The following is a 26,039-nucleotide window of genomic DNA, read 5'->3' on the forward strand; positions in this document are numbered from 1 at the left end:
ACTTTGGAGGCAGAGGCAGGTGGATCTTCAAGTTCAAAACCAACCTCCAGGACAACCAGAGCTGCACAGAAAAACCTAGGAGAGGGTGTGTGTGTGTGTGTGTGTGTGTGTGTGTGTGTGTGTGTGTGTGTGTGTGTGTGTGTGTGTGGACAACCAGAGCTGCACAGAAAAACCTAGGAGAGGGTGTGTGTGTGTGTGTGTGTGTGTGTGTGTACGAGCATGCGCGCGATGGCCAACATAGTCCCTAGGCTGCAAGATATCTGGAGATTAAGTGCTTGCCTATTCTGAGTAAGGTCTTTTATCTATTCTCATAAGTACTCAATCTCATATATTGAAAAATGGGAGTTAGGATTAGATCAGTGATAAAGTACTTGTCTGCTCTGTATGAGGCCTTAGGTTTCATCTCAGTACTCACACTGGGGCAGTGTGTAGTACTGATACTCATACAATCACAAAGATATATTCTGAAATCTTCCCTACTAAGAGGCACTAGTTAATGTCCAAAATATTCTACTGCAAGAGACAATGAAACATGAAAGCAAAACCACATACATCAAGTTCAAAGAAAAAGTCTTGTTCTTTGGATGCAATTTCATAATCTGCTCTTAAAGCCAGGTCATGGACTTTTAAGCATTCTCCAAGATCCATTCTCTAGGAAAGAAAATAAAGACAATATATTAGAAATATGTATTTTAAAATTCATCACTATCACAATTCTCTTCAGAATATATACTAAGTAATACAGTGAAGAAGTCATACACTTCTTCATTTAATGAACCTTTCAAAATATAAAATTTCAGACAATTAGAGCTGAGAAGGTAAATTGGTTGCTGAGTGCATACAGAAAGTCCTGGGTTCAATTCCTATCTCTCCATAAACTTAAGGTGGTGGTACAGACCTATAATATCAGTGATGTGTAGACAGAAGTAGGAGGGTTGGAAACTCAAGGCCAGAAACATAGCAAATTCAAGATCAGCCTGGGCTCAAGAGGAAATCTCAGGGGAAAAGAAAGCACAAACTAAAAAATGGTAGAAGGGTAATGAAACTATGATTCTTAATAATACTATTGGAGTCTTTTTGGAATTAGGTAAGCCTTTCTTGTTTTATTACACTTGATTTTCTTTGTTCATATGCACAGACCCTTACCATGGTGCAAATGTGGAGGACAGAGATCAACATGTAACAATTGGTTCCCTCCTTCTACCAGTCCTGGGGATTTGAACTTTAGATTGTCACTGAGCCATCGCATTAGCCCAAGAAAAATGTTTCTCATAAGGAAGCATTTAAAATGAATCTGAAGAGTAGGAAACAACGAAGCAATTGTCCATAATCCTATGACCTCAAGAATCTCAGGCTGGGGCTGGAGTGATGGCTCAAAGGGGCTAAGAAAGAACACTGGTTGCTCTTTCACAGGACCTGGTTCCATTCTCAGCACCTACTTGGCAGCTAACAATGATCTGCAACTACAGTTAAAGGGGGTTTGACACTCTCTACTGGCTATGACACCCTCATCCAGCACCTGGCACATATACACAGATATACATGCAGATAAAATACTCACAAAGTAAAAATCTTAAAAAGTCTCATGCTACAGGGTCTCATAGCAGACAAACAAGAAAAATCAGGTGAGGGAAGGAGGGATGGGAGAGGCAGGTGTGGAGGAAGCAGAATCATAGTACTTTTACAAACACATTTAGTGGAACATTCTTGCAATCACAGCATTTCAAACAATGAAACAGGAAGATTGCAAGTTAGGGGCCAGTAATCAGTCAGTGTCTCCCTCCTACATCCAAAGCAAAAAACAGCTAACAAAACAAATTTCTAAAAGAGAACAGTATTAGATTATCTTCTCCAGCAGTCTGAGCCTCACCTGTACATTCAGAAGCTAAAATTACTTAGCCAACCTTGCTTTATTTGCCAATAACCTACATATGTATGAAACAAAATATATGGAACAATCATTTTGCATAATATCCCAAACCAAAAAATGTATATTAACTAAAGTCTTTGAAAAAATTTAAGAATATAGAGTAGATAAAGTTTAAGTAATCATACCTTGTATTTATAAAAATTTACAAATAGGTATGAGCAGGGAGCTATAGAAACTGTAAAAGTAGTCAAGGTTTGGTGTGACGGTATGAGCCTTTAACCCCAGGGTTAAAAGGCAGAGGAAGCACTTTATGCATTCAAACCAGCTCTAAACATGACACCTGTAATCCTAGCACTTAGGAAGCTGAGGTAGAATGATCTCCAGTTGGGGTTCTTAGACTACATAACAAAACACTGTCTCAAAAAATTAAGCTAAGAGGCTAGAAAAATGGCTCAGCTGTTTAGAACACTTGCTCTTCTTCCAGAGTACTCCAGTTAAGTTCCCAGCATTCATGTCAGGCAATTTACAATGGCCTGTAACTATAGCTCACAGTCACTTGCACACCTGGCACACACACATACCTAAAATATTATAAACACACACAAATAAGAATGTTTTACAGTATGACACGACTAAGATTAATCTATGTAATCTAAAATTGTACTTTACAATCTCATAACAAAACTATTTGTTTTGTTTTTTTTAAGATTTATTTACTTATTACATATAAGTACACTGAAGCTGTCTTCAGACATACCAGAAGAGGGCATCAGATCCCATGACAGATGGTTGTGAGCCACCGTGTGGTTGCTGGGAATCGAACTCAGGACCTCTGGAAGAACAGTTGCTCTTAACCACTGAGCCATCTCTCCAGTTTTAATGAATATTTCTGGTTTTTAATGAATACATTGATAATTAACTTTACATCCTGATTTTCTCTTCTCTGATTTCATCTTTGTCTGACTTTTATGCGTGTTTTAGTATTAAAATACCTGGTCTCAACTACTCATCTTTCAAAATATGCTTATGTCAGAATTTGCTCGATTTTTTTCATTCATTATTATTGCTTGTGTATGCATGGTGTGTGCAAGAGGTTTTGGGGTGGTTTTTTTTTTTGTTTGTTTTGTTTTTGTTTGTTTCTTTTCCCCCCACCACCACAGGCCCTGTGTGGGTGTAGGTGTCACAGGGCCTGTGGTGGTGGGGGGAAAAGAAACAAAAACAAAAACAAAACAAAACAAAAAAAAAAAAAAAACCCAAAACCTCTTGTACAGTATGTTTGTTCCTTCCTCCTACATTTATTTTACATGAGTTCTAAGAATGGAACTCTGGTTGCCAAGCTTGTACTTTTATCCATGAAGCCATCTTTACCAGACCAGAGTTTATTCTTAAAGCAAGCCTTCTGGAATGGGAACTCAGCTCAGTGGTAGAGCACTTAGCAAATACAAGGCTCTGAATTTGGTCCCCAGTTAAAAGCAAAACCCAAAATCAACAGCAAAAACACAAGGTAACTAAAACTAGTCTTAAAAGGTTTCTTCACTTTATTTGTGTTCTTCTAAAATTAGCTATAATGAGGTGTCTTTTATTTATCTTCAGCGTCAACTTCTTTTCTCCAGGAACTTAACAGGAAAACAGGTATTACAAGACAGTTTCTTTGTTTACCTCCTTCCATATCACCATGACAAAGTTATCTGCTTTGACATGGTATCAGACATAGTAATTAAAAAAAAAAAAAAAGTCCAAAAGGAAACTCCCAACAACTTCTGCCCTTGTAAATATAAGGGAAAACCTACCTTGGTTAACAATTTCCAAGACCTAGTCTCCTAAATAATTAAGAACCACTACAGAGGAAACTATGATAGAAATACACAGAGTATCAAAACAATTCTCCAGCACCTTTGCTCCTCTTAAGCTCCATCCAGACACCACATAAATGGAGCACTAGTGCTTCCAAAACCAAGTTTTTGGAAAACACAATGGCTGTTGCCGGTGGTACTTCTCTTTATAAATAAAGTAAATAATGTTTGGTTAACTACTATGATCAAGAAGAGTTTCTTTAAAATTTAATTAATAATTTACTTCATTAAATTTTCCACAAGTTTATTTCAGGTATTGTAACAGACATAAAAATTAAAAGTGGCAAAAATTCAGCTCCACATTTCATTTTTCCATTTCAAATTTGTTGACAAATTATCTCTGATCCTAATAATTCCTCTTTAAAATTCCTCAACAGTCTACAGTTCTGTTTAACAAAGTAGACTCTATTAAGTGCTGTTAATTTTTTAATTTCTGAAAGTTGTTATTATCATTCCAAATGTACTCTAAGCTTAAGAAAAAATGGTCTATTTCTGTTTTTCTCTCTACAAATCATGTTTTACACTATCCATGTTTCCCAAATCATTACTATTAAATACTTTTGGCCTGACTAGGCAATTCTAAGAACTCGAGGAATAAAGCCTACACAAAGATACACAGATATAAGCTGTAACAATTTCATTTTCTGACTTAGAAAATAGAAATATTTTAAGAGCCTCTCTACCAGAGTTTGTTGGAACATACAACTATTAAAAACCATGATCTGGGGCTAGAAAGGTGGTTCAGGGGTTAAAAGAACTAGTAGCTTTTCCAGGAACAAAGTTCAATTCCTAAGACCTACATAGTGGCTTACAACAGTCTGTAACTCTAATAATTCCAGGGGATCCCAATGCCTTCTTCTAGTCTTGAAGGGCACCAGACACGCATGTGGTAAATACAGGTATGGAGGCAAAACACCCATGTATAAAAATTTAAAAATAATAAATTTTAAAAGATCAAGACCCATGTTTCTTCCCATGTGCCTAGTAGTCCAAGCCTGTAAAATTAGTATTAGGAAGACTGAAACAGAAAGATAAAGGTCAACCAGGGCTACTGGCTAACACAGGCCCTAAAAATTACGTTCTCTTGCTAGGTGTAGCGGCACATTCACTTAATTTTATCATTTTGGAGGCTGAGAGTTCAAGGTCAGCCTAGCTCTAGAGTTCCAGGAGAGCCAGGGCTACAAAGAGCAACTGTCTTGGAAAAGGGGGGGGAAAATCAACAAAACACTCTTTTACCAAATGGTTCACAATGCAAATTTAAATTTTTCACACATTCTTGACAAGTGGGAAAGAGAGAGATGGCAAAAAGACATAAGCTAAGTTCCTTACCTGTGTGTGCTTTACAATTACATTACAAAGCTAGTGGTATGATGGGCATGGTGCTCATCAAGTTCAAAGCCAGCCTAGCTACACAACTTTAATGCAAGCAACTGGCTAGGGGATGCTATCGAGAAATAGGGTGTGGGGTGGGAGGTTCATGAGACATTTGAACTCTCTGTAATTTTGTTGTTGCTGTTTGTTGTAGAAATAAATATTAAAAATCCAAGCTTCTTCTTCACCTTTGACCATTTATGTTCCCAGATGAAAGATGTATACAGCCTTCACATTTATGCTATGCCTTAGGCAGCACAATAGCTGGACAGCTGCCTACCTTCCATGCTGCTGTGCTGACTAAAGGTTTTGGAAATAAGGTTGCTCTGGTTAGCCCTGAATGTCCTCAAACTCGAGTTTATTAATGTATGTATACACACACACATACAAACACCACTGAAACAAACTAGGAACAGTAACAGATCCAATTATAACTACAGATGTACAGAAACATAGGATTTTACTGAGATACTGTACACCAAAACTGAAAACAAGTTACTGATAATAATAAATATTGGATAAAATACAAAAATAAATCCTATTATAAGACATCATACATATGTAGAATATGGTAACACACATCTTTAATCCCACCACTATGAAGGAAGAGGCAGGAAGATCCCAGTGAGTTCAAAGACAGCCTAACTCTACATAGTGAGTTCCAGGACAATCAAGACTATATAAGAGACCCTGTCTCAAAAACTAAATTAGCAAAAAATTAAATTATACATGGTTTTTATAAATTTAAGGGACCTACAATCTAAGTTATTTATACTTTTTATTAATTTAAAATTTTAGTTTATCTTCTTGTATTCTAAAATTTTCAAAAGAAAGAATCAAAGACACTTAAATGTGGGAAATGATAATGTAGGTAACGTACAAGCACAGCAAGTAATCTATAGAAGATAACTCTCAAAACAAGGTGACAGAGACAAACTACACTCACACAGCTTTCCAGCTACCACTGCTAAGCAACACTATTCTCTAAAGTACAAACCAAAAACATCTTGCCCTTGAATTTTGAGCCCTCAGTCCCTTCCTTTATTGTATCTGTAAAATCCCTTACCATCCAAATTGAATGCTTGCTTCAAAACTCAGCTTAAAGTGAGAGAAACTGTAACATGACATGCAAAGAGCGAGTTTCAAAATAACAAGTGGTAGGTTTGAATTTCATTCAATTACACCACTACTTCTTAAAGATTTTCCCCTACAAATTCCAATCCTAACATTCAAAAATAATTTTATATAGTTTTAAAAAGACTTTTTATTCTTTGACAATCTTATACATAAAAAATTTATAATATATAAAAAATTTATCTTAATCATATCCAACCCCATTTCTCCTATTCCCCTTTTATTTCCAGAACTTCCCTCCTTTCCATTCCATGGTACATACATGGGTATGGGACCATCCACCTAAGCAAGGCTAACTTAACAGCAAATTACCAATGTTAAAAATGAGTATCTGTTTTAAAAAAAAAAAAAAGAGCATATGTGAAGGCGAACAGTAACCACAGTCCTGTTTTTCTACCCTTCACAATTTACTTTCACGTTTGTTTACAAGACACAGTCTCACTATAAAGTTCAAACTGGTCTCAAAAGTCTTAACTTCGCAAGTGCTGTCAGTACAGGCAAGGCAGTACCACCATGCTCATATCTTAGCATTTTATTTTTTAAATATTTATTACTTATTTAGAGGCAGGGTGTCTCTACATAGCCCTGGATGCCTTGTAATCTTTTAATTTACTCTACAGACTCAAGAGATCTGCCTGCCTCTGCCTCCCAAGGCTGGAACTAAAGATGTGTGTGCCACCTTGCCCTACAGATCATAGCATTTAAAGACTATGGTTATAGTTTTGTATCTGACCTGAGAAATGCAAAGGTAGCTTGAAAAGACTAAAATTCATCTTGCCCCTCAAAGACTGGAAAAATACTACACATGGCTATTCAAGTAGTACAGAGTACAGGTATCATAGAGGGACTCAGAAGCTAAACTACTATGCTAAGGCAATCACGTATAAGCTTGACAAGTTACAAATTCATAGACAATGGCTATTCTAGGTAGAGAAAAAAGATGAAAAATGAAAAACATACTATGAAAGAAAAGTAATGATAATAAGTCCACTGACTTATTCTGGTAATAGGGAGGACAAGGATTTACTTGACACTATATATGAAACAGGGAAAAACAGCACAAGTTTTTAATGCAGAAATAATATATGACCTGAGTGTGGTGGCATGCAACCATAATCCTAGCAGGAAAACTAATACAGCTTCCAGATCAGCCTGTTTTGCATATCAAATTCCAGGACGGCGAAAGCCACACAGTGAGACTCTTAAACAATAAAATTGTTAATATTTCAATTATACAATTACATTGTTTTATATATGCTGGTAGGACTTCAAAGATCCCCCCCCCTTTTTTGGAAAAACAAGGTCTCATGGACCCTGTCTAAGCTTGAACGACTGATTCATCTGTCTCAACCTCCTCAGTGTTAGAATCATGAGCATATATCACCCACCATTCATGGCTACAGATAACATTAATAAAAACAAACACTGTGAGTTTGTTTTACTTTTTTCATTAAACTCTTACTAACCTAGATAAATCCCTTCTCTCAATTTTTTTTCCAATTTTCTTCATAAGATATTATATTAGATGGTTGTGATGATTTGTATATGCTTGCCCCAGGGAGTGGCACTATTAAAGGTGTGGTCACTGTGAGTGTGGACTAGAAGACCCTCATCCTAGCTGCCTGAGAGCCAGTATTCTGCTAGCAGCCTTCAGATGAAGACCTAGAACTCTTGGCTCCTCCAACACTATGTCTGCCTGCATGCTGTGATGCTTCCCACCTTGATGATAAGTGGGTTGAACGTCTGAACGTGTAAGCCAGCCCCAATTAAATGCTATCCTTTATAAAACTTGCCTTGGTTGTGGTGTCTGTTCACAGCAATAAAACCCTAAGACAAATGGTCAAAAGGGAAAAAAATTGAAGCCCAGTCTCCTCTTGTAGTCCTGGGTGCCCTGGAACATGGTATGAAGCCCAGGCTATTCCCAAACTTTCAATCCTCTGGAATATTAAAATTACAGGAATGGAGAATTAGACGATGGGTTAATTGTTAAAAACATTTGTTGGTCTTCCAAATTAACTGAATTCCCAGCATCAACATCAAGTGGCTCCCAACCATTTACAACTCCAGGAAATCTGATGCACTTATGTGCAAATGTCCACACACTTAAACATAAGTAAAAGTAAATCCTAAAAAAAAAAGAAAAAGAAAAAGAAAAAGAAAAATTATAGGAATGTGTTACTACACCCACTCAAGAGGCTATTAATTCTATATGGGTCAAATATAACACTGCTTTTTAAAGGTATTTTTCTTTAAAAATTTTTTTGTGCAGGGAGCAGGTGTAGCCTGCCTACTAGTAAACCAAATGTATGCAGTGCCTCATACGCAATGCAGAGGACAGAAGGTGTTGGGTCTCCTAGGACTGGAATTAAGAGTGTTGTGAGCTGCCATGTGGATGTTAGAGATTAAATCCAAATCCTCTGGAAGCACAGTCAAAACTCTTAGGCACTAAGTCACCACTCCAGCCCCTTAAAAGTTATCTCAGTTGGACTTGGTTGGCCAGACCAATCATCTCAGCTTTTCTGAGGACGGAAGGATTTTTAAGAACAATTTTAAGAACAAATCCTGTCTGGGCAACAGAGTAAATTCAAGGGCAGAAAATTTGAGAAAACTGTGATCTTTTTCTCAAAATAAAAATAATGCAGAGGATTAGGCATGCAGCTCAGTATAGAGTGTTTTTCCCTGCATGCCTGGAAAAGGCCCTAGATTTAATGCCAGTATGAATTCCCACAAAACCAAATTTCTCTTAATGAGTAGGATTTATTACTTTTTAGTGGGCTGGCTGGGAGTGATGATAAATACCATTAATCTCAACACTTGAGAAACAAAGGCAGATGAATCAATGTCAATTTAAGGCCAGGCTGGTCTATATAGTGAGAATGTCCCCCCCCCACCCCACCCCCAAAGGATTTTATCAACTCATTCTTTTTGCACTGTATTTTTTAAAATATCTGAATGGAGAACCTCAAAGTACTTGATGTTTGTAGCTAATCAACTATATGTATATTTGAAAGAACTATTTCAAGTCCTTATTAGCATGTGTTTGATTTATTCTACAATTAATGGTGCATTTGTAACTTTATCCTATGTTTTCAATCAAGAGCCTCAAAGAACAGTTTTCTTAGACTTTTAAGAGCATTAAGTTATAAACTCAAACAATCTCTTTAAAATGATATAGAGGGTACAGGGGAAAGGGAGAGGCTAAGTATTTTACTGATCAGCTAACTGGGAGTTTTGACCTGCTACATACAGTTTACCCACTTCCTCAAGCCCCAAACCCATGAGGCTACTATACCACTTCTAAGGTTGATACAGACACCTAAAGTGGATTGAATGGCAGTGAAGTAGGCTAGGTTTCAAAAGCCTGAAGGCAGACCACCTGTCAGTTTCTTTCTCTGCCTGTGGGTGGAGCACAATGTACATGAAGCTCTCAGCAACCACTCCAGCACCATACCTTCTGGCCTGTCTACTTGCTATGACGATAATAAATTAACCTTCTTAAAACTATAGGCAAGGGGCCGGAAAGATGGCTCAGTGGTTAAGAGTACTAACTTTTCTTCCAGAGTCCTGAATTCAATTACCAGCAACCACCTGTAATGGTATCCAGTGCCTTATTCTGGTGTCTGAAGACAGCTACCAGATGTCTTCATATACATTTATGTGCTCATATACATTAAAAAAAAAAAACCCTATAAGCAAGCCCTTTATAGGCGTTACCTTGATCATGGTTATCTCTTCACAGCAATAGAAACTATCTTAAGTTTTTAAATTTGTCTAATACCCAGTTATCTCCAGCACTACAAAAAAAAAAAAAAAAAAAAACAAAAAACAAAAAACAGCTGTTACCATGCTTGTTAGGGAGATAGACTAAATGATCAGAAATTCAAAGTCATCCTCCAATACAAAGGAAGTTTGAGATCAGCTTGGGGTGAGTACAATAGATCCTGTCTTCCAAAAAAACTAGAGAATAATGAGAGGGGAGAGGGGAGGGGAGGGTAGGAGAGGGGAAGGCAAGGCACGGCAAGACTTAGTGCTTAAGAGAACTGGCTTCTCTTCCAGAGTAACCAAATTAGATCCCCAGCACCCTCAGGCAAAACAGCTCCCAAACGTCTGAAATCTAAATGGTAGAAGAAAAAACTGACTCCTGTAAGTTATCCTCTGATCTCTATACATATGAAGAACACATACATCATGCAAACACACACAATTGTGTTTTTTTCTCATTTAGGCTTAGGGGTTGTTCAAGAATGTTTAGAAGGGTATGTACACTTCTTGAGAGATGGTTCAGTACTTAAGAGCACTTGTTCCTAGTACTTACACGTGGCTTACCTGTAACTTCAATTTTTCAAGGGATCCAACACATTTTTCTGACTTCAACTGGTACCAGACTAACATGGTAGTACAAATATACATATGTATAGGCAAAACACTCATAAAATACATCCAATATAAAAAAGTTTTAAAAGTGTAGTAGAATACCCTGAACTTGGGTGGAGACAAGATATGATGTTCAAGGTTACACATGGCTATATAACTAGTTCAAAGACAGGCAATGTTACATGATATCCTGTCTCAATAAAAGAAAAACAAATAAAAATGGTTGCTTTTATTTTCTAAGTTTATCACAAGGTAATTTATGTACTAAATAAAGTCATTTTGGTGGCTAGGGAGATAATTCAGTTTATAAAAAGTACTCCATTTATAAGCACAAGGACCTGAGGATGAGCCCAAGTGTCTTAGGTTACTATTGCTTGATGAAACACCACGACCAAATAGCAACTTGGGGAATGTCATGATTTGTATATACTCAAGCTAGGAAGTGGCACTATTAGGAGGTATGGCTTTGTTGGAGTAGGTATGTCACTGTGGGCGTGGGCTATAAGACCTCACCCTAACTGCCTAGAAGTGAGTCTTCCATTAGCAGCCTTGAGATAAAGATGTAGAACTCTCAGCTCTTCCATTGCCATGCGTGCCTAGACACTGTTAAGTTCCCATCTTGGTGATAATAGACTGAACCTCTGAACCTGTAAGCCAGCCCCAAATAAATGTTTTCCTTTATAAGACTTGCCTTGGTCATGGTGTCTGTTCACAGCAAAGGGTTTATTTGGCTTAGCTTCTATATCATTATTTATCATTGAACAAAGTCAGGACAGGAACCCAAGCAGAGCAAGAACCTGGAGACAGGGACTGAATAGAGGTCATAGATGGGTATTCTTTACCAGCCTGCTCAAACTGCTTTTTTATAGAACCCAGGACTTATGAAGGTTTTTTTCCTCAATAGAGGCTCTCTCCTCTTCACTGACCTTAGCTTGTATCAAGTTGACATAAACTAGCCTGCACACTCAAAACCCATATAAAATACCAGATATGGTAATTAATATCAAGGCTGAGGACATAAGCATGGGGATTCTTGGGACTCACTGGCCAGTCGGTTTGGCGTTATCAATAAGCTCCAGGCCAGGTAAGTGGGCTGTGCACCATCACCAAGAACGTGGAGGGTGTTTCTGAAGAAGACACCCGATGCTGTCTTTTACCTTCCACATGTGCACACATACCCCAAAACATACACCTATAAAAAATTACAAAAGTAAAAAATTTAATTATTTAATTTTTTATAACACCAAATAAAAAATCTCTGGGGCTAGAGAGATGGTCTAGCATTAAGAGTACTGGTTGCTCTTCCAGTGGACCTTAGTTTGACTCCCAGCACACACATGGCAGTTCACAACTGTCTAACACTCCAATCCCAGAGGATCCAATACCCTCTTCTGGCCTCCCAAACACCAGGCACACATTCGGTACAGAGATATAATGTACTACTACACATAGTATAAGTAAGCAAATGACTTAAATGTAAAAGCAGTCTACAAATAAAAGATTATAGATTATAAATGGATTGGTGGGCTCAGCAGTTAAGAGCACTGACTGCTCTTCCAGAGGTCCCGAGTTCAATTCCCAGCAACCACATGGTGGCTCACAACCATCTGTGATGGGATCTGATGCCTTCTTCTGGTGTGTCTGAAGACAGTAGCAGTATATCCATATACATAAAATAAATAAAACCGTATTACCTTCATTTAAATAAATAAATGGGTTGGTACAGTAGAAAATATTTAAAAGCTACGTACACTGGTACTTGCCTATGATCCCTACAATGAGGATTAGCAACAAAATAAAATTTTAAATGGAAACACAGAAACACTAAAGAACTGGCTTATTACCTATTAATATTTGTCACAGTCCTAACTCATGTGCTGAACTTCTTACAAACTAGATTTTTTTTTTCACTCTGTTGTATTACTTAGAACTCTTTTCAGGCTTTCATTTGAGACAAGGTCTCAATATGTAGCTCAAGTAGGTCTCAAACTTCAGATTCTGCCTTCAAGCTAGCAAAGTGCTGGGATTCCACACTTAGTCCACCACACCAGGTTTACAACACTTACAGCTTCAACTGCGTTTTCTACTAAAAATGACAAAGATGTTTCCTATTGCATGTGTCTTGGTACTTTTATGTTTGGGAAATATCTTTAATTTCGCTTTTAAAAAAAAAAAAAACAACACTCATTTGGGCATCTGTGGTTAAGGGTACTCACTGCTTACGAAAAGTAATCTGGAAATCTTTTCTTCATTCCAGATATTTCTGGCAAATAAGAAATAAAACCAGGGTCAAGATTTATCCCCTAACAATTCCCCATCAACAAGTGTATCTGTGAAGGGAAGTTACTCAAATTCAATCAAATTTAAAAGATAAAAAATCATATTCTCGGACTGGAGAGATGGTTCAGTGGTTAAGAGAACTTACTACTCTTCAAAAGGACTTGAGTTCAAATCCCAGCAACCACATGGTGGCTCACAACCATCTGTAATGGGATGTGATGCCCTCTTCTGGTGTGTCTGAAGACAGCTACAGTGTATTTATATATAATAAATAAATCTTTAAAAAAAAAAAAAGAATCAAATTCTCTATGCTATTTAAAACTAAAAGATGGGGGACAGCGACCCTGTGAGAACATGCTCCTGGCAAAATATTTCCTTCATTTCTCTCCAGAAGAGAAGAGGAAATAAGAAAAAGAACCTGATACACAGCCCCAACTTCTACTTTGTATATATAAAATACCCAAAGAGCTATAAAATCGCCCATCTTTAGCCTTGTATACTGGTTAATCCACTATCTTCTCTTTGTCAGCCTACAGACAGAAAAGGCTTTACCAATAATTTCATTTTTCTGGCACACTAGTAATAAAACAATAAATAACCACGTACTGTTCCAGAAAGGACATCGTGGGGGCAACAGTTGAGAAGGTGGCTCTTGCATACTCTGTCATCACTGAATTTGATTCGTTGACGAGTAGTATCTCCTGTAATATAGAAAAGTTAATAATATTCAAGGTTAGACAACTAGACAGTGTTTACTTTTGAAAGTCCTAGTATTACTAGATTTGGTGTGTGACTATCTATAAATACACACACTTATAAATCAACCCAGGAGGGATTAGTTTTTTATATACCACCCTATAGAAAAACTATTTTAGACAACATGCAGTTGCAGTCTATGTACTGCAAATGTAATTCAAATAGTCAAAGTGGGAAAGCAAAGCATTCTGTTAAATCAGAGTACTTCAGAAAAGCATAGGATTTTAGAGCAGGAATGGACTTTATAGGTTATCAAGTCCAACTCCTTCACATTGCAGATCAGAAAAATGAGGCCCCAAGAGGTTAAGCAACTTGCAGAAGACCCACCAAGAGTTTCTACTGGTATACAATGGTCTCTTCTTGACAGTAAGCACTAATTTATTTTGTAATTATTTACATTAATTGAAAAACATAAAAGTAATCTTGCAAACATTGCATACACACTGCGAATCCCCACTGAACCCCAGACGCCATTTCTTCCACTACTTTGTTCCAGTTGAAGTGTCTCCCTTTTGCTGCTGGGAGGAGTTAGAGGGTAGAATAAGGTGTTTAAGAGCGTACAAACCTGGAAGAAGGACTTACACACCAGTAAACAAAGGCACATTGCCTAAATGAAATGTTAACTTTAATACCTCCAAAAATTCCATACTTCCATGGTCTGTACTGTACTGACAAACCAGGTAAAGTAAAATGCATTTTGTAATCATATTAAAAAAAAAAAAGAAAGAAAGAAAAAACCCACAACTCCTAAGCAACAGAAGCAACCAACCTGCTTATCAAATATAGCTATTTACTCAAAAGTTTAAAGTAAAGGAAAGGTAACTAACTAGAGTAACAAAATACAAATGTTAGTTACAACTTTTTTGCTTAGAATTTCTGAAGAAATAAAAGAAAAACTCACAGGGTCGCTTCCTCTATGCAGAATGATATTCCCTAAAAAATGTAGATTAGCCTTAAATTGATATCACTGTTAAAGGAAAACCTACTGATGAATTACTGAAGCGAAAACGGCTGAAACAAACCAAAAGAGATTGTAAAAACTTCTGCAGTTCACATGATACCTAGAGCACTCCAAACATTTCAACTAAGAAGTAATTTTTAAATTAAGTTCTGTATTTTCACACATGAATAACAAACAAAAAAATTCCAGCTTTACCCCTTTGAAGTAGTCTTATATTGTAGAGTTTAACTTAATTCAACTAAACACTGTGGGGTAAGATTTTGTTCAAATTGTTTTAACTTGATTAAGATGTAAAGAACATTCTAATTTGCAACTAGGACATACATGTTTAAGAAAGATAATATTGCTAAAATCATAGCTTCAGAGCAGTTCAACAATAGGTTTTCTGAGGCTAGTCTCTAGTAGGTTATTTGTGACACAATTTGGAATAATCCATTTAGTGTTCAAGCCTGCTACTATAATATAGGTTACTTTGATGGTCTTTTATTTCCTTTTAAACACAACTGCTTCTGTTCCACATTCATTAACACATCTGAAAAGTTAGTGATAACTCACGGCTCGGCGAATGCGGGGCCTTTCTGAAACTCCCTTGCAGATTGAAGTAGGCAGGCATAGATACATTGAACCTTTACAAATAAAACAAGGGGCCAGATTGTTCAGTTTGTATAGAATAGACTCTGCCAGCAATTTCAATACAGCACCTAGAGTACATGTTGACTGTAAAGATTCTTGTATATAAAAACAAAAGTGAACAAAATCAGAGTGTTCTTTTTTTGTATTGTTTGTGGGTTTGGTTTTTTTGTTGGTTTTGGTTTTTTTTTTTTTTTTTTTTTTTTTTTTGCTCTTGTTTTTGTTTTTTAACAGTACTGACTTAACAAGTATAAGCCCAGAGAAAATCGTAACTGGAGATATCAAAAGCCCAAGACTGGAGCTGTACTAGCCTTAGACTAGGTAAGAAATATTTCTTTCAAGTATGTTTCAATGAAAACTAGTGAATGCCTCAAGCTCATATCAGAACCAAACTACCATAAGCTCATACCAGAAAGCAAAAAATAAAGTAGAAGCTTTTTAAACCATAGAAATAATACTTTAAAACGTGATTCTCTTAAGAATTTTAAAAGTGTTGACTTTTTAGGGTGTAGGGGACACTTACAAATCTCAGTCTCGCCCTGCTACAAACTACCTAAGCTTTTTGGTAATGAAGCAGCAGTGTCAGTTCAATTAATTATAAAATACAGCTCACAGGTATAAGGGTTTAAGTGAGGTCTTAGAATGAAGTTAATATTTACAGAAGTTTTTAATAATCAAACACTAATGCTTTAGAAATCACATTAAATATAATTAACAAATTTTACATGCCCTGAAGATACTATCAGATAAAGCTTGAACAATTACAAATATATAATAGCCTTAGTGAGCTTTAAAATAATGAAGGATTTAAAATAATCTATTTCCATAAAGCCCCCCAAAAAACTTCACCTAAACCACCTCACTGCAAGTAAGTAGGTGTTTCACAAACATTTGATAACTATATTAAAGTATCAAATATAGCTTTCAGATATTAGCCATTATAAAAATCTAATAAAATAATAAAACTAGCAGTTCAAGATATAACAATGAGAAACTTACTTCAAGTTCTATAAAGGGAGACTTTATACTTAATTTATATTAATGTTAATATTTTAACACAATTTGGCTACAAAATTACAAAACAATTCAGCACTTGAATAAATTTGGGCTTATGACATAAGCATAATTTAACTACACACTTTTGAAACAGAAATGCTTGTAATTTTTATTTCTGTCACAATATCTGGCCCAAACCATGTTTTTCAAAAGAAAGCAGGTAAATAGAATCCTTAAATGGGGGGGGGGGGGACTAGAAATAGGCAGGGAATATGAATAAAATATCCTTTATAATGTACGATTTCATCAATTCAACGTGCTTTATGTTTCCGGGTCACTGAACCACACACCCCCAAAAAAATCTGAGTTAATTTTCCTAGTAAATTCTCATGTTTACAAACTAATAATGGGGAGAAACTACCCTGTCAATTAATGATAATAGATCTTAATTATAGAATAAAACCTATTAGTGACTCTAACCTTTATGCTACAAAATGAAGTAACAAAGCTTAAAACAAATATTCTGCTCCTAAGGAGATGCATTTTCATTAAAGAAATAGAACATATAAATAACAATAATACAAAATAGTATAATCCAAGTACCAAAAGGATATTCTGAACTACCAGCAAAAGGTTGGAGAAACTGGGAAAGGCTTCATGGAATAAGTAGAAGCCAAAATCTGAACACTACACACAAGACTTAGAAGAAAGATGAGCATTCCAGACCAGAATAGTATCTTTGACAAAATTTACGAAGGCTTGAAGGTTTGGGGAACAGTAAGAAAACTAGTCAGCTTTGGTATATGGCTGAGTGCATCTGAAAATATACAAATTAAAGCCAAAGATACAATTTTTGGAAGGTGACATTTGATGTTTTAAAATCCTTCTTCAATCCACATTTACTGTATATAAATGAACTTATACATTTTTTAAATGAGGCAGCAATTAGATCAAGTTGAGTCAAAAACAAATCTTACCTATAAAAGCAAGTCTCCCTGCCCTATGACTGCCACAAAAATTAATTAAACTTTATATATTATGACAAAGGCAAAGTTTTTGAGTAAGAAATTAGAGCTTCATTTATTTATGAAATAATTTTTAAAGATTTACTTATCTATGAGTGCTCTATCAGCATGTACACCACATACCAGAATGGTTGAGAGCCACCATGCCATTGCTGGGAACTGAACTTAGGACCTCTGGCAGAATACACAGTACTCTTAACCTCTGAGTCATCTCTCTAGCCCAAACTTTTTTTTTATTTTTGAGGCAGGGTCTCATGTTGCTCGAGTTGCCCTTGAAGTCACTATTAAAAAATGACTATGATTCTAATGTTCCTGGTCTACCCAAGTGCTGAGAGTATATACAGGCTACACCACCAGATCTAATGAGGAATTTGGTTTAGAATTTTGGGTGGTCACAAGTTTTTCATTTGAATAGAAGCACCAAAAGTTCTATAATCATGTCCACCAAACAACTATCTTCAGAATCACAACTTCATTGCCTTTTGTTCAATCCTTTCTTGGGTGTCATAAAGTCTAACAGTTGACAACACTTGTGTAAAAAGTATACAATAAAAACTGAAACACATACTACATAACTCTATAGTAACTGAACCTAAGGTGGCACTGAGACTCTGGGATATGGATTGGCTTCCTCTAAAACCAGGATTCCTATTCATTAGGGTTATCAAAGTCACTTCAATTTGTTGTGAAGGAAAAAGAATCCCATTACAATACCCAATATGAAATTATGATCCTACTATCTGATATATATAAATTGTATTAGTAGCACATAAAACCTTGGTCTAAGTGGTAACTGACATTGTACACAGTGCATGCTATTTTCCCAAAACCCACCCCTTCCCCCTCAATATCTCCCACCCTCTCCCTCCCTTACAAACAATAAACCAAATTAACTTTCATCAATTTAGGTGCTATTTTAAAAACATCAAAATTTTACTTTACCCATTCTCTCCGATGCTCCCTGTATTTTTTTAAGCTGTGAGTGGATGACCATGCTATGTGATCAACAACTGTGAAGTTAGCAAAAGTGAACTGAGTTTAGTATTGTAATTTCAAAAGAACCTTAAAGTTTGCAATACTTGACATATTTAATAGGCAGAATCCTATCTTACTGTATCTATCATCAGGCATTAATAGCAAGCAACTTATAAACGCAGTCAATATTTCTTTGTACAGATTTAGCTCAGAGCTCAGCTTCGGGAAAACAAAGTGTGAGCAGAGAATGCATCAACATACAAATCAATGGATATATTTGTATCTATAAATGAAAGCAGGGGTGGGGACAGGGAAGCTCGCCCACATTTTCTAGTGTGACAAAGTGTCCACCACCACCATCTGTAGATGTTTCTAGGACCTTTTATCACTCAGATGACTTGGGACACAACAGGTCCCTTCTCTCCGAATAAGATCCAACCCCCCCCCCACCCTTCAGTGATAGTAAAGCTAGAGAAAAAGAACAGAACTGAAAACCAGTAGCTTCTTGTTTACTTAACCTCTCTTAAATCCCCAAATACAAAGGAAACATTATTACCTTTCCTTCCAATATAAATTCCACTTCCACATAATTATAGGAATTATAAAAACCTACAGTTAGTTTCTAGTCTACTGCAGGGCAAGAGATAATAAAAAGTGCAAAATTAAACCCATGTATTTCCATGGGCCAAGGTGACTACTATACGGGACTCAGTTTGATCATTCTTATATTTTCTTCCTTGCACCGTACCTGTATTGCCAATCATTGTAAGATTTTCAACATTCATCTATATAAATCTTTTTGGCAACTAGTTTTTGTTTGAGAAAGAGAAGCTGGCTAAGTGCCTGAAATTACAGCTCATGATCCTTCTGCCTCAGTATCTCTAAGTGCTGAAATTATAGGTGTATAGCACCACACCTACCTTGTAATTACTTTTGCTTTTATGAGTATGAGTTTTGTCTGCATGTATGTATGTGTATCACACTTGTGCCTAGTGCTCTACGGTGAGAAGAGGGCAGAGAATGCCCTGGAACCAAAGTTACAGACAGTTGTGAGATGTCATGTGAATGCTGGGAATTAAACCATGGTACTCTACAAGAGCAGTAAATGCTCTTAACCACTAAGCCACCTTTTCAGCCATACCTTTTTTTTTTTTGGGGGGGGGGGTCTCATGTAGCCTAGGATAGCCTAGAACTCATACAGATAAAAATAATTCTTAACTTCTGCTCTTCCTGTTTTCTTCCTGTTTTTACCTGCCAAATGTTGAAATCACTATGCCCAGTTTTTATAGTTACTTTTTAAAATACTATTTCTCTCCTCATGCTACCTTAGTAAGTGTATCCAGTTTGACCTACTGTATATGTAAGCAATTTAAAGTTTATTTTATTAAAAAAAGATATTTTAATATAATTAAAGATGCTTTAAAACTACTTAACATATCTTAATATATTTTGTACTTTTGTAAGATGTTTCTTTCTGAATGGATAAAGTCACACTGAGTAGTAGTAGCAGCTTTCTCTTCAGGAAATGTAAACAAATGACTACTACACAGTTTAGAAAAGGTTATTTCTTCATAGTACTTTGGTTAGTATAGTTCTATTCTTTAATAATCACTAATAGCTACTAGTACAATTCTAACCATAATCCTCTTGACAAGCTTAAAAAGAACAATGGTTACTATGGGGGGAAAAACTTCCAAGGTAAATATGGTGGGATGACATAGGAGTAAGAAACAGTTTACCTATGCAACCCTGGCTACTCTCAAACTCACAATCCTTCTGCCTCATTCCTCCAAGTACTAGAATTACAAGTATGCACCACCTCACCTAGCTAGTAATGTCAGTCTTTGACATATAATCAAAAAGTATTGATATTTTACAAACTTTTAAAATCTAAATCACTTATGTATGAAAACCCATATAACAAAATTATATTTAAAAAAATGAAGCTGGAGAAAGGGCAACTATAAGATGCTAACAGAACAGCAATAATGAAAATATAAGAACAAAAACTACATACATACCAAAACTATGTTTCACCCTTGTCTTCTTGCATTACACAAAGCAAAGGGTCTTGACAGATAACAAAAATTTGCCCTATTACATTTCTTTCAGACAACTACTTCAGAAATGTTTTCATCAGCATACTTCTCAGACTTAAAGAGAGAAATTACAAGATCCTAAAGTGCTGCCTTAGAATTGGAAAAGTTAATACAAAAACTAGGCACAGTGCCTAATGCCTGCAAACTCAGAATTTGGGAGACTAAGACAGGACTGCCAATAAGCTTGAAGCCAGTGGTACAACATAGTCTATTCTAGACCAGACTGAAGAGCTATAGAATGAAACCTTGACTCAAAATATTTTTAATAAGGTTATACAGAATTTAACATGCATGTCAAAATTTACAGCCTGATAAACTTTATTTTGACACAGAGTTGCAGTTGAATTCTGATACAGTAACACTCGTACTCTGGTTATCTAGTGCCTTCTATCCAGAGTTTTCTACACACAAAATTAGAAGCAACAAAAGCTATGTTTTTTATCTCGTTCTTAATTTTTTTTCCTTTTGAGATGGGGAATCTCACTATGTAGACTAGGTTAACAAGGATTTATGATTCTTCTGCCTCAACTTCTCAACTGCTGAAATTAAAGATGTGTAGCAAGCCCCTCATCCACATGAATTGCTATTTTAAAAAATAGCTGAAAAGAACCAAAGGTTATTAGCTAATTTATTCATTAAAAAGACTCCCAAAGAGGTGGGTGTGGTAGGGTTTACCTCTAATCCAAGCATTTCCGAGGCTGTTCCAGGCTACTGGGACATAGTAAAATCCTGTTTCATAAAACAAGCCCCCAATTGTTCAACTATAAACATCAAGGAAAACATCCCCAAATCAAAAATCAAGAAAGGAAAGAAAAAAAAATGAGAGTACTAAAAAACAAGAACAACCTAAGGACAAGTTAAAATGAAAAACACATCAGGAAGGAGATGCAAGCCTTAAAGCTACAAAACAGCACAGCAGAGAAACTGTAGTATTGAATGAACATATATCACATTCACAAGAGCTGCCCCTGGGGACTCTGCCATTCACTTTAAAATATGAGCAAAATATACAAGGTACTATTTGTTCATTCATATAGGTGTTTTGTTTTCAAACTTAGATAACTATCAGTATCAAAAGAATGTGTCACTTAAATGTGTTAATTTGAAAATATTTACATATTACATGTTTTTGTCTCTGTGGGGATTACAGGTAGCTCATACCTGTGATCTAAGCACTCAGAAGGCAGAGGTAAGAGATCACCTAAAATCAAGGCAGCTTGGGCAAGACAAACAGACAAAGAAATAAAGCAAATACACATCAATTTTCTAAGAAAAATAACAGCTTGGGAGATGGAGGCTAACAGGTCTTTGTGAATGAGGTGAGCTTCATCTATATAGAGATTTCCAGGGCAACCAGGACTACAGAGACCTATGGGGGAGTTGAGAATTGGGGGATATCAAGAAAAGTAGTTGAAATTCAAATTCAACTGCTATCAATTAATTACACCCTAAAGTATGCCAACCAAAAGTCAATTAGAATATCACTGTGGAGGAATGGAAAGATAGCTCAACAGTTACAGGAATTTGGATGTTCCTACAGAGGACCTAGACTTGGTTCTCGACACACACATCAGGCTGGTCATCCACTGCCTGTGACTCCGCTTCTTTCTGCCTTCTTCTGGCACTTCATACATGCACATACACACAAGTAGGAATATACATACAAATAAAATTTTTAAAAAAGACCAAACGCCACTACTCCCTCTAATACAACAAATTATACTGCAACACAACTCCCCATACTATTTAGAGTCTAAGATAAAACATCCCTGTCCAAGCAAGTATATCCCTTTTTGTTCCATAAATCACAATCATGTTCTCCTCAGGGTTTCTATTGCTGAATTCTCATTTCACATTGTCACTGTGTTTGTGACATCCTGCAGAACTAGTGGCTCCCATGAATCAAAACACTGAAGTAAAAATGAGAAACCAAGATAAAGTAATTTCATTCTGCAGCTCTAGATGCTCTCCCAAGAGATGACCAAGAACTCTCTACTTCACAAGTTTTGTTGTTTCTGGTTAGTCATTTGTATTCATAGACATGGATATATACTGGATATAGAGACTGGCAAGTAACTTTTACATCTTATATGAAAACCTAGAACATTATTTTCCAAAATATGGAATTAGCACAAGATGATTAAGGATGTCATGTAATTTTATAAACAAGATACTTACCACACAGCAAGAAACATAAACTCAAGAAAAAAGTTTCTTCTTGGCAATGTTATCATTTTAATATTGACCTAACAAACTCTAACTTTAAGCATATGGAATTTTAAGTGGTCTAAGCAGAGTATGGTGGTGTACCCCCTTGATCCCAGCACTTGAGAAGCAGAGGTTGACAGATCTCTGTATTGAGGCCAGCCTGTTCTATGTTCAGAGTTCCAGGCTAACCAGAGCTACACATTGTGACATCCTGTCTCAAAAAAAAAAAAAAGAAAGAAAAAGAAAAAGAAAATTGTCTAGTTCTATTAATTATATTATTATAACATGCCTTTCTATTTATATTTATTTTTATGGCAATACAAATATCTTTATCATCTGAAATGTAAATACAGAGAAAATCTAATTTTAAAAAAGAGAAAAAAATTGCCTTTTAAAATTAATTTAAGCACAAACCTGTAATGCCAACTCCTTGAAGAAGCAGAGCCATTTCAAAGTCTGACTAGAGCTACAGAGGATGATAAAGGCCCTCTTTGTACATACAATGAAACCTTGTCTAAAACACCAAGTACTGGAATATAGTACAAGAAGAAGTACAAAACAAATTTCAGGACAGCCAGGGCTACACAAAAAAATCCCTTTCTGAGGGAAAAAAAACAGTATTGATAGGAAACAATAAAACAAACAAAACCTAGTAAGGGAAGGAAACATTTATCTACAACAGGGTTTCTTGAAATTTCAGTGAGGATCAAAATTGTGAGAGCCAAGCAAGGTGCTGAATGCCTTTAATCTCAGCACTCAGGAACAGGAGAGTTGGATCTCAGTTCTAGAATAGTCCAGTTGACATAAGAAGATCCAGTACCATACAGATTCACTCTCAAAAAAACTAAAGCAAATCTCAAATCTTCTCTCCTCTTGCTCATGTTCCCTTAAGCCTCTTCCTCTTCTCTCCCCATTCCCCTTCCCCGGGGTCTCTATGCTCATAGCCTGCCTCTACTCCTTCCTCCCTCCCTCTCCCCTACTCCCTCCCCATGCCGTAAATAAACTCTATACTAAAAATAAAAAATTGCAAAGAAGAAAAAGTCACAAGACTTTCTTAAACGTAATAGTTGCCTTTCATGTCAAGAATAAATATTTGACTACAAGAATTCAGCTGTTGCTAGTATGGGACCCAGAACAGTAGCCAACAATTTCTGGGAGGAGTCGTGGGGGGTTTAAGAGTTTGAGACAATTTCATTCTGTAGTCCAGCTGGCCTCAAACACAGAAACTCTCCTGCCTCTGCTACTCACTAGGCAAAATTACAGGTATGAGCCATCATATCTGGCCAAATAAGTGTTTATTTATAGTGTATTGTCCAGCATGCATGAAACTCTCAGCTTAATACCTAATAAACATAAAATTAGATGAGATAGCCCATGCCTATCTAACATTATTAAGACAGTCAGGAAGATCAGAGAAGTTCGTCATTCTGGGATATAGAAATCTTCACTTTGTATTTCTAAAACTAAATTTATAAAAACTAAACCTTTATTTAAAAACATCTTCAAGGACTAACTGCAAAGAGCATAATATAGACAGCAGAACAGAATACAATACAAAACTTGGTATAGTATGTATCTTCCATAAATATCTACCCTCCCTAACTGAAAAGCAAAGCTTTGGATAGTTTAACTCTTGAAATATGAAATGGAGGCCTACAGAAATCTGAGGTCTCAAGAAAATAAAAATAAACAATTTACCATATTCTTGAGACAGGATAAAAGAGTCAGCAAGTCTTTTCACGTTGAGTCAAATAGGTCAAACATCAGTTGTACATGGTTCACAACTAAATTAAAACATATGGGTCAATAGAGTGTTTTCTACAAAAAAAGTAAGTTAAGTTCTTTCTTTGGCCAATGTTAAGAAACAAGATACGACATTTATTCAATTGACTAAATTACTTTCTGATGCCTTTGACTTATTAAGTTATTCAGCTAAAACAAAAACATGATGTAAACTTTTTATATATGTATAAATATGAGTACACAGCCACTGTCTTCAGACGCACCAGAAGAGGTAGGTCATCAGATACTTGTGATGACCTTACAGATGGTTGTGAGCCACCATGTGGTTGCTGGGAATTAAACTCAGGACCTCTGAAAGAGCAGTCAGTGCTCTTAACCGCTGAGCTATCTCTCCAACCCTATAAACTGATTCTTTAAAAACTACTTTCCTCTGTGTCCTGAGTAAGTCTACAAAATTGCTAAATCTATTTTATATATTTTATAGCCTTGCCTTTCCATTTCTACCCAAGCAGCTTCTAGTAAATGATCATTTAAACCCAAAAGAACAGCAGTAGAACAGCGGTTCTCCACAGTGGTACACACTTGTAATGCTATATACTGCATGGACAGACATAAATAAATCCCGGGTCACTGGTCAGTGGGACAATATATCTCTATACATAACGTACACCTGCATGCACATGCGTGCATAGACCCATACCCACCCATACCCAAAAAGAAACAGATTGGTTTTTCTTTGAGTGCTAAAACTGTTAAGATTCCTCTCAGAAACTTACCCTGTTTCATTCCCTCATTTTTTTTCCAATAAGATGATCCAACTTCTTCTTCTGTCTTCTTAGTCTACAATTTCTTCAAAGACTGATTAGGGTGGGTAGGCCTGTGTATATTTCCTCAAAAGTAGCAACTCTGAACTGCCTCATGAATCTTTTTCTTTGAAATCTACACTGACCTCAAAACTCATCATCTTCCTACTTCAGTCTCCCAAATGGTACAATGCTAGGATTACAAATGTAATCCTTCCATGTTTGTAATTTCACTTTTTGTTTGTTTGAAACAGGCTCTTCACTCTCTGTAACCCAGCCTGGAATTCTAGACTCTCCTACTTAAGCCTCTCTATGGGATTACAAGTGTGTGTCACCATGCCCAGCTAGAAGCTCATTAAGAAACTATCTCATTTTTTCTAGTCTTACCACACTCGCCAACCTTCATTTTGTATTAAATCATCATCTCTCTATGTATGTGCTCAGCCCATTGCTTATCTGAACCCCAAGCAACTAAGTTTCACTGTCTGTAAGAAGCACGTTATTCAATGAACCTGAGCATAACCATAACATCTACCTGCTTTTGAAGTCCCCATCCTGAACACATTTTACCCTTAGTTGACATCCTACTTTAACTAAAAACATACTTGCCACTTATAGTGCTTACACATACACAGAAAATAATTTATCTCCTGTTCTTTTTTTTTTTTCACCTGAAATATTGTCTCAAAAGCATAGGCTTACTTGAGGAGTGCTAAACAACTGCAGATGCCAAGATAACAGGGTTCTATGAGGTGAGATTTTTATTGTTTTCTGGGCTGCTCTGTAGATAGAAATGTTATTTAGAATTCAAAATTCAAAAACTGAAGGGGAAACTAACTGATTCACTATTCAAGTGCTAACAAGAATCTTTCAATGTTTTGGAGATGCCTGAACACTGACAAAAATCAAATGATTACAGACACACATGAAAACTGGCCTTATATGTATATGCTCTAGACTA

General features: G+C 36.2%; 1 protein-coding gene across 8 annotated transcripts in view; it reads right to left on the minus strand.

The window, feature by feature from the left end:
- LUC7L2 (LUC7 like 2, pre-mRNA splicing factor) overlaps positions 1-26,039 on the minus strand; it is a 52,518-nt gene that overhangs the window by 21,212 nt on the left and 5,267 nt on the right. For 2 of the 8 annotated variants that reach the window (XM_080932348.1, XM_080932345.1), the window contains 3 exons: positions 15,155-15,225; positions 13,489-13,583; positions 553-651 (listed from right to left, as the gene is read on the minus strand). In XM_080932348.1, the coding sequence (XP_080788474.1) occupies positions 553-651; positions 13,489-13,583; positions 15,155-15,212 (252 nt within the window). In that variant the 5' untranslated portion in view covers positions 15,213-15,225. Of the gene's footprint in view, positions 1-552; positions 652-11,646; positions 11,760-12,818; positions 12,866-13,488; positions 17,920-18,192; positions 18,261-24,230; positions 24,317-26,039 lie in introns of those variants that run through there. The other 6 variants (XM_080932347.1, XM_080932349.1, XM_080932351.1 and 3 more) reach the window with 6 other exon arrangements.

Source organism: Micromys minutus (assembly GCF_963924665.1).
Source record: "Micromys minutus genome assembly, chromosome: 18".
Taxonomy (NCBI): Eukaryota; Metazoa; Chordata; class Mammalia; order Rodentia; family Muridae; genus Micromys; species Micromys minutus.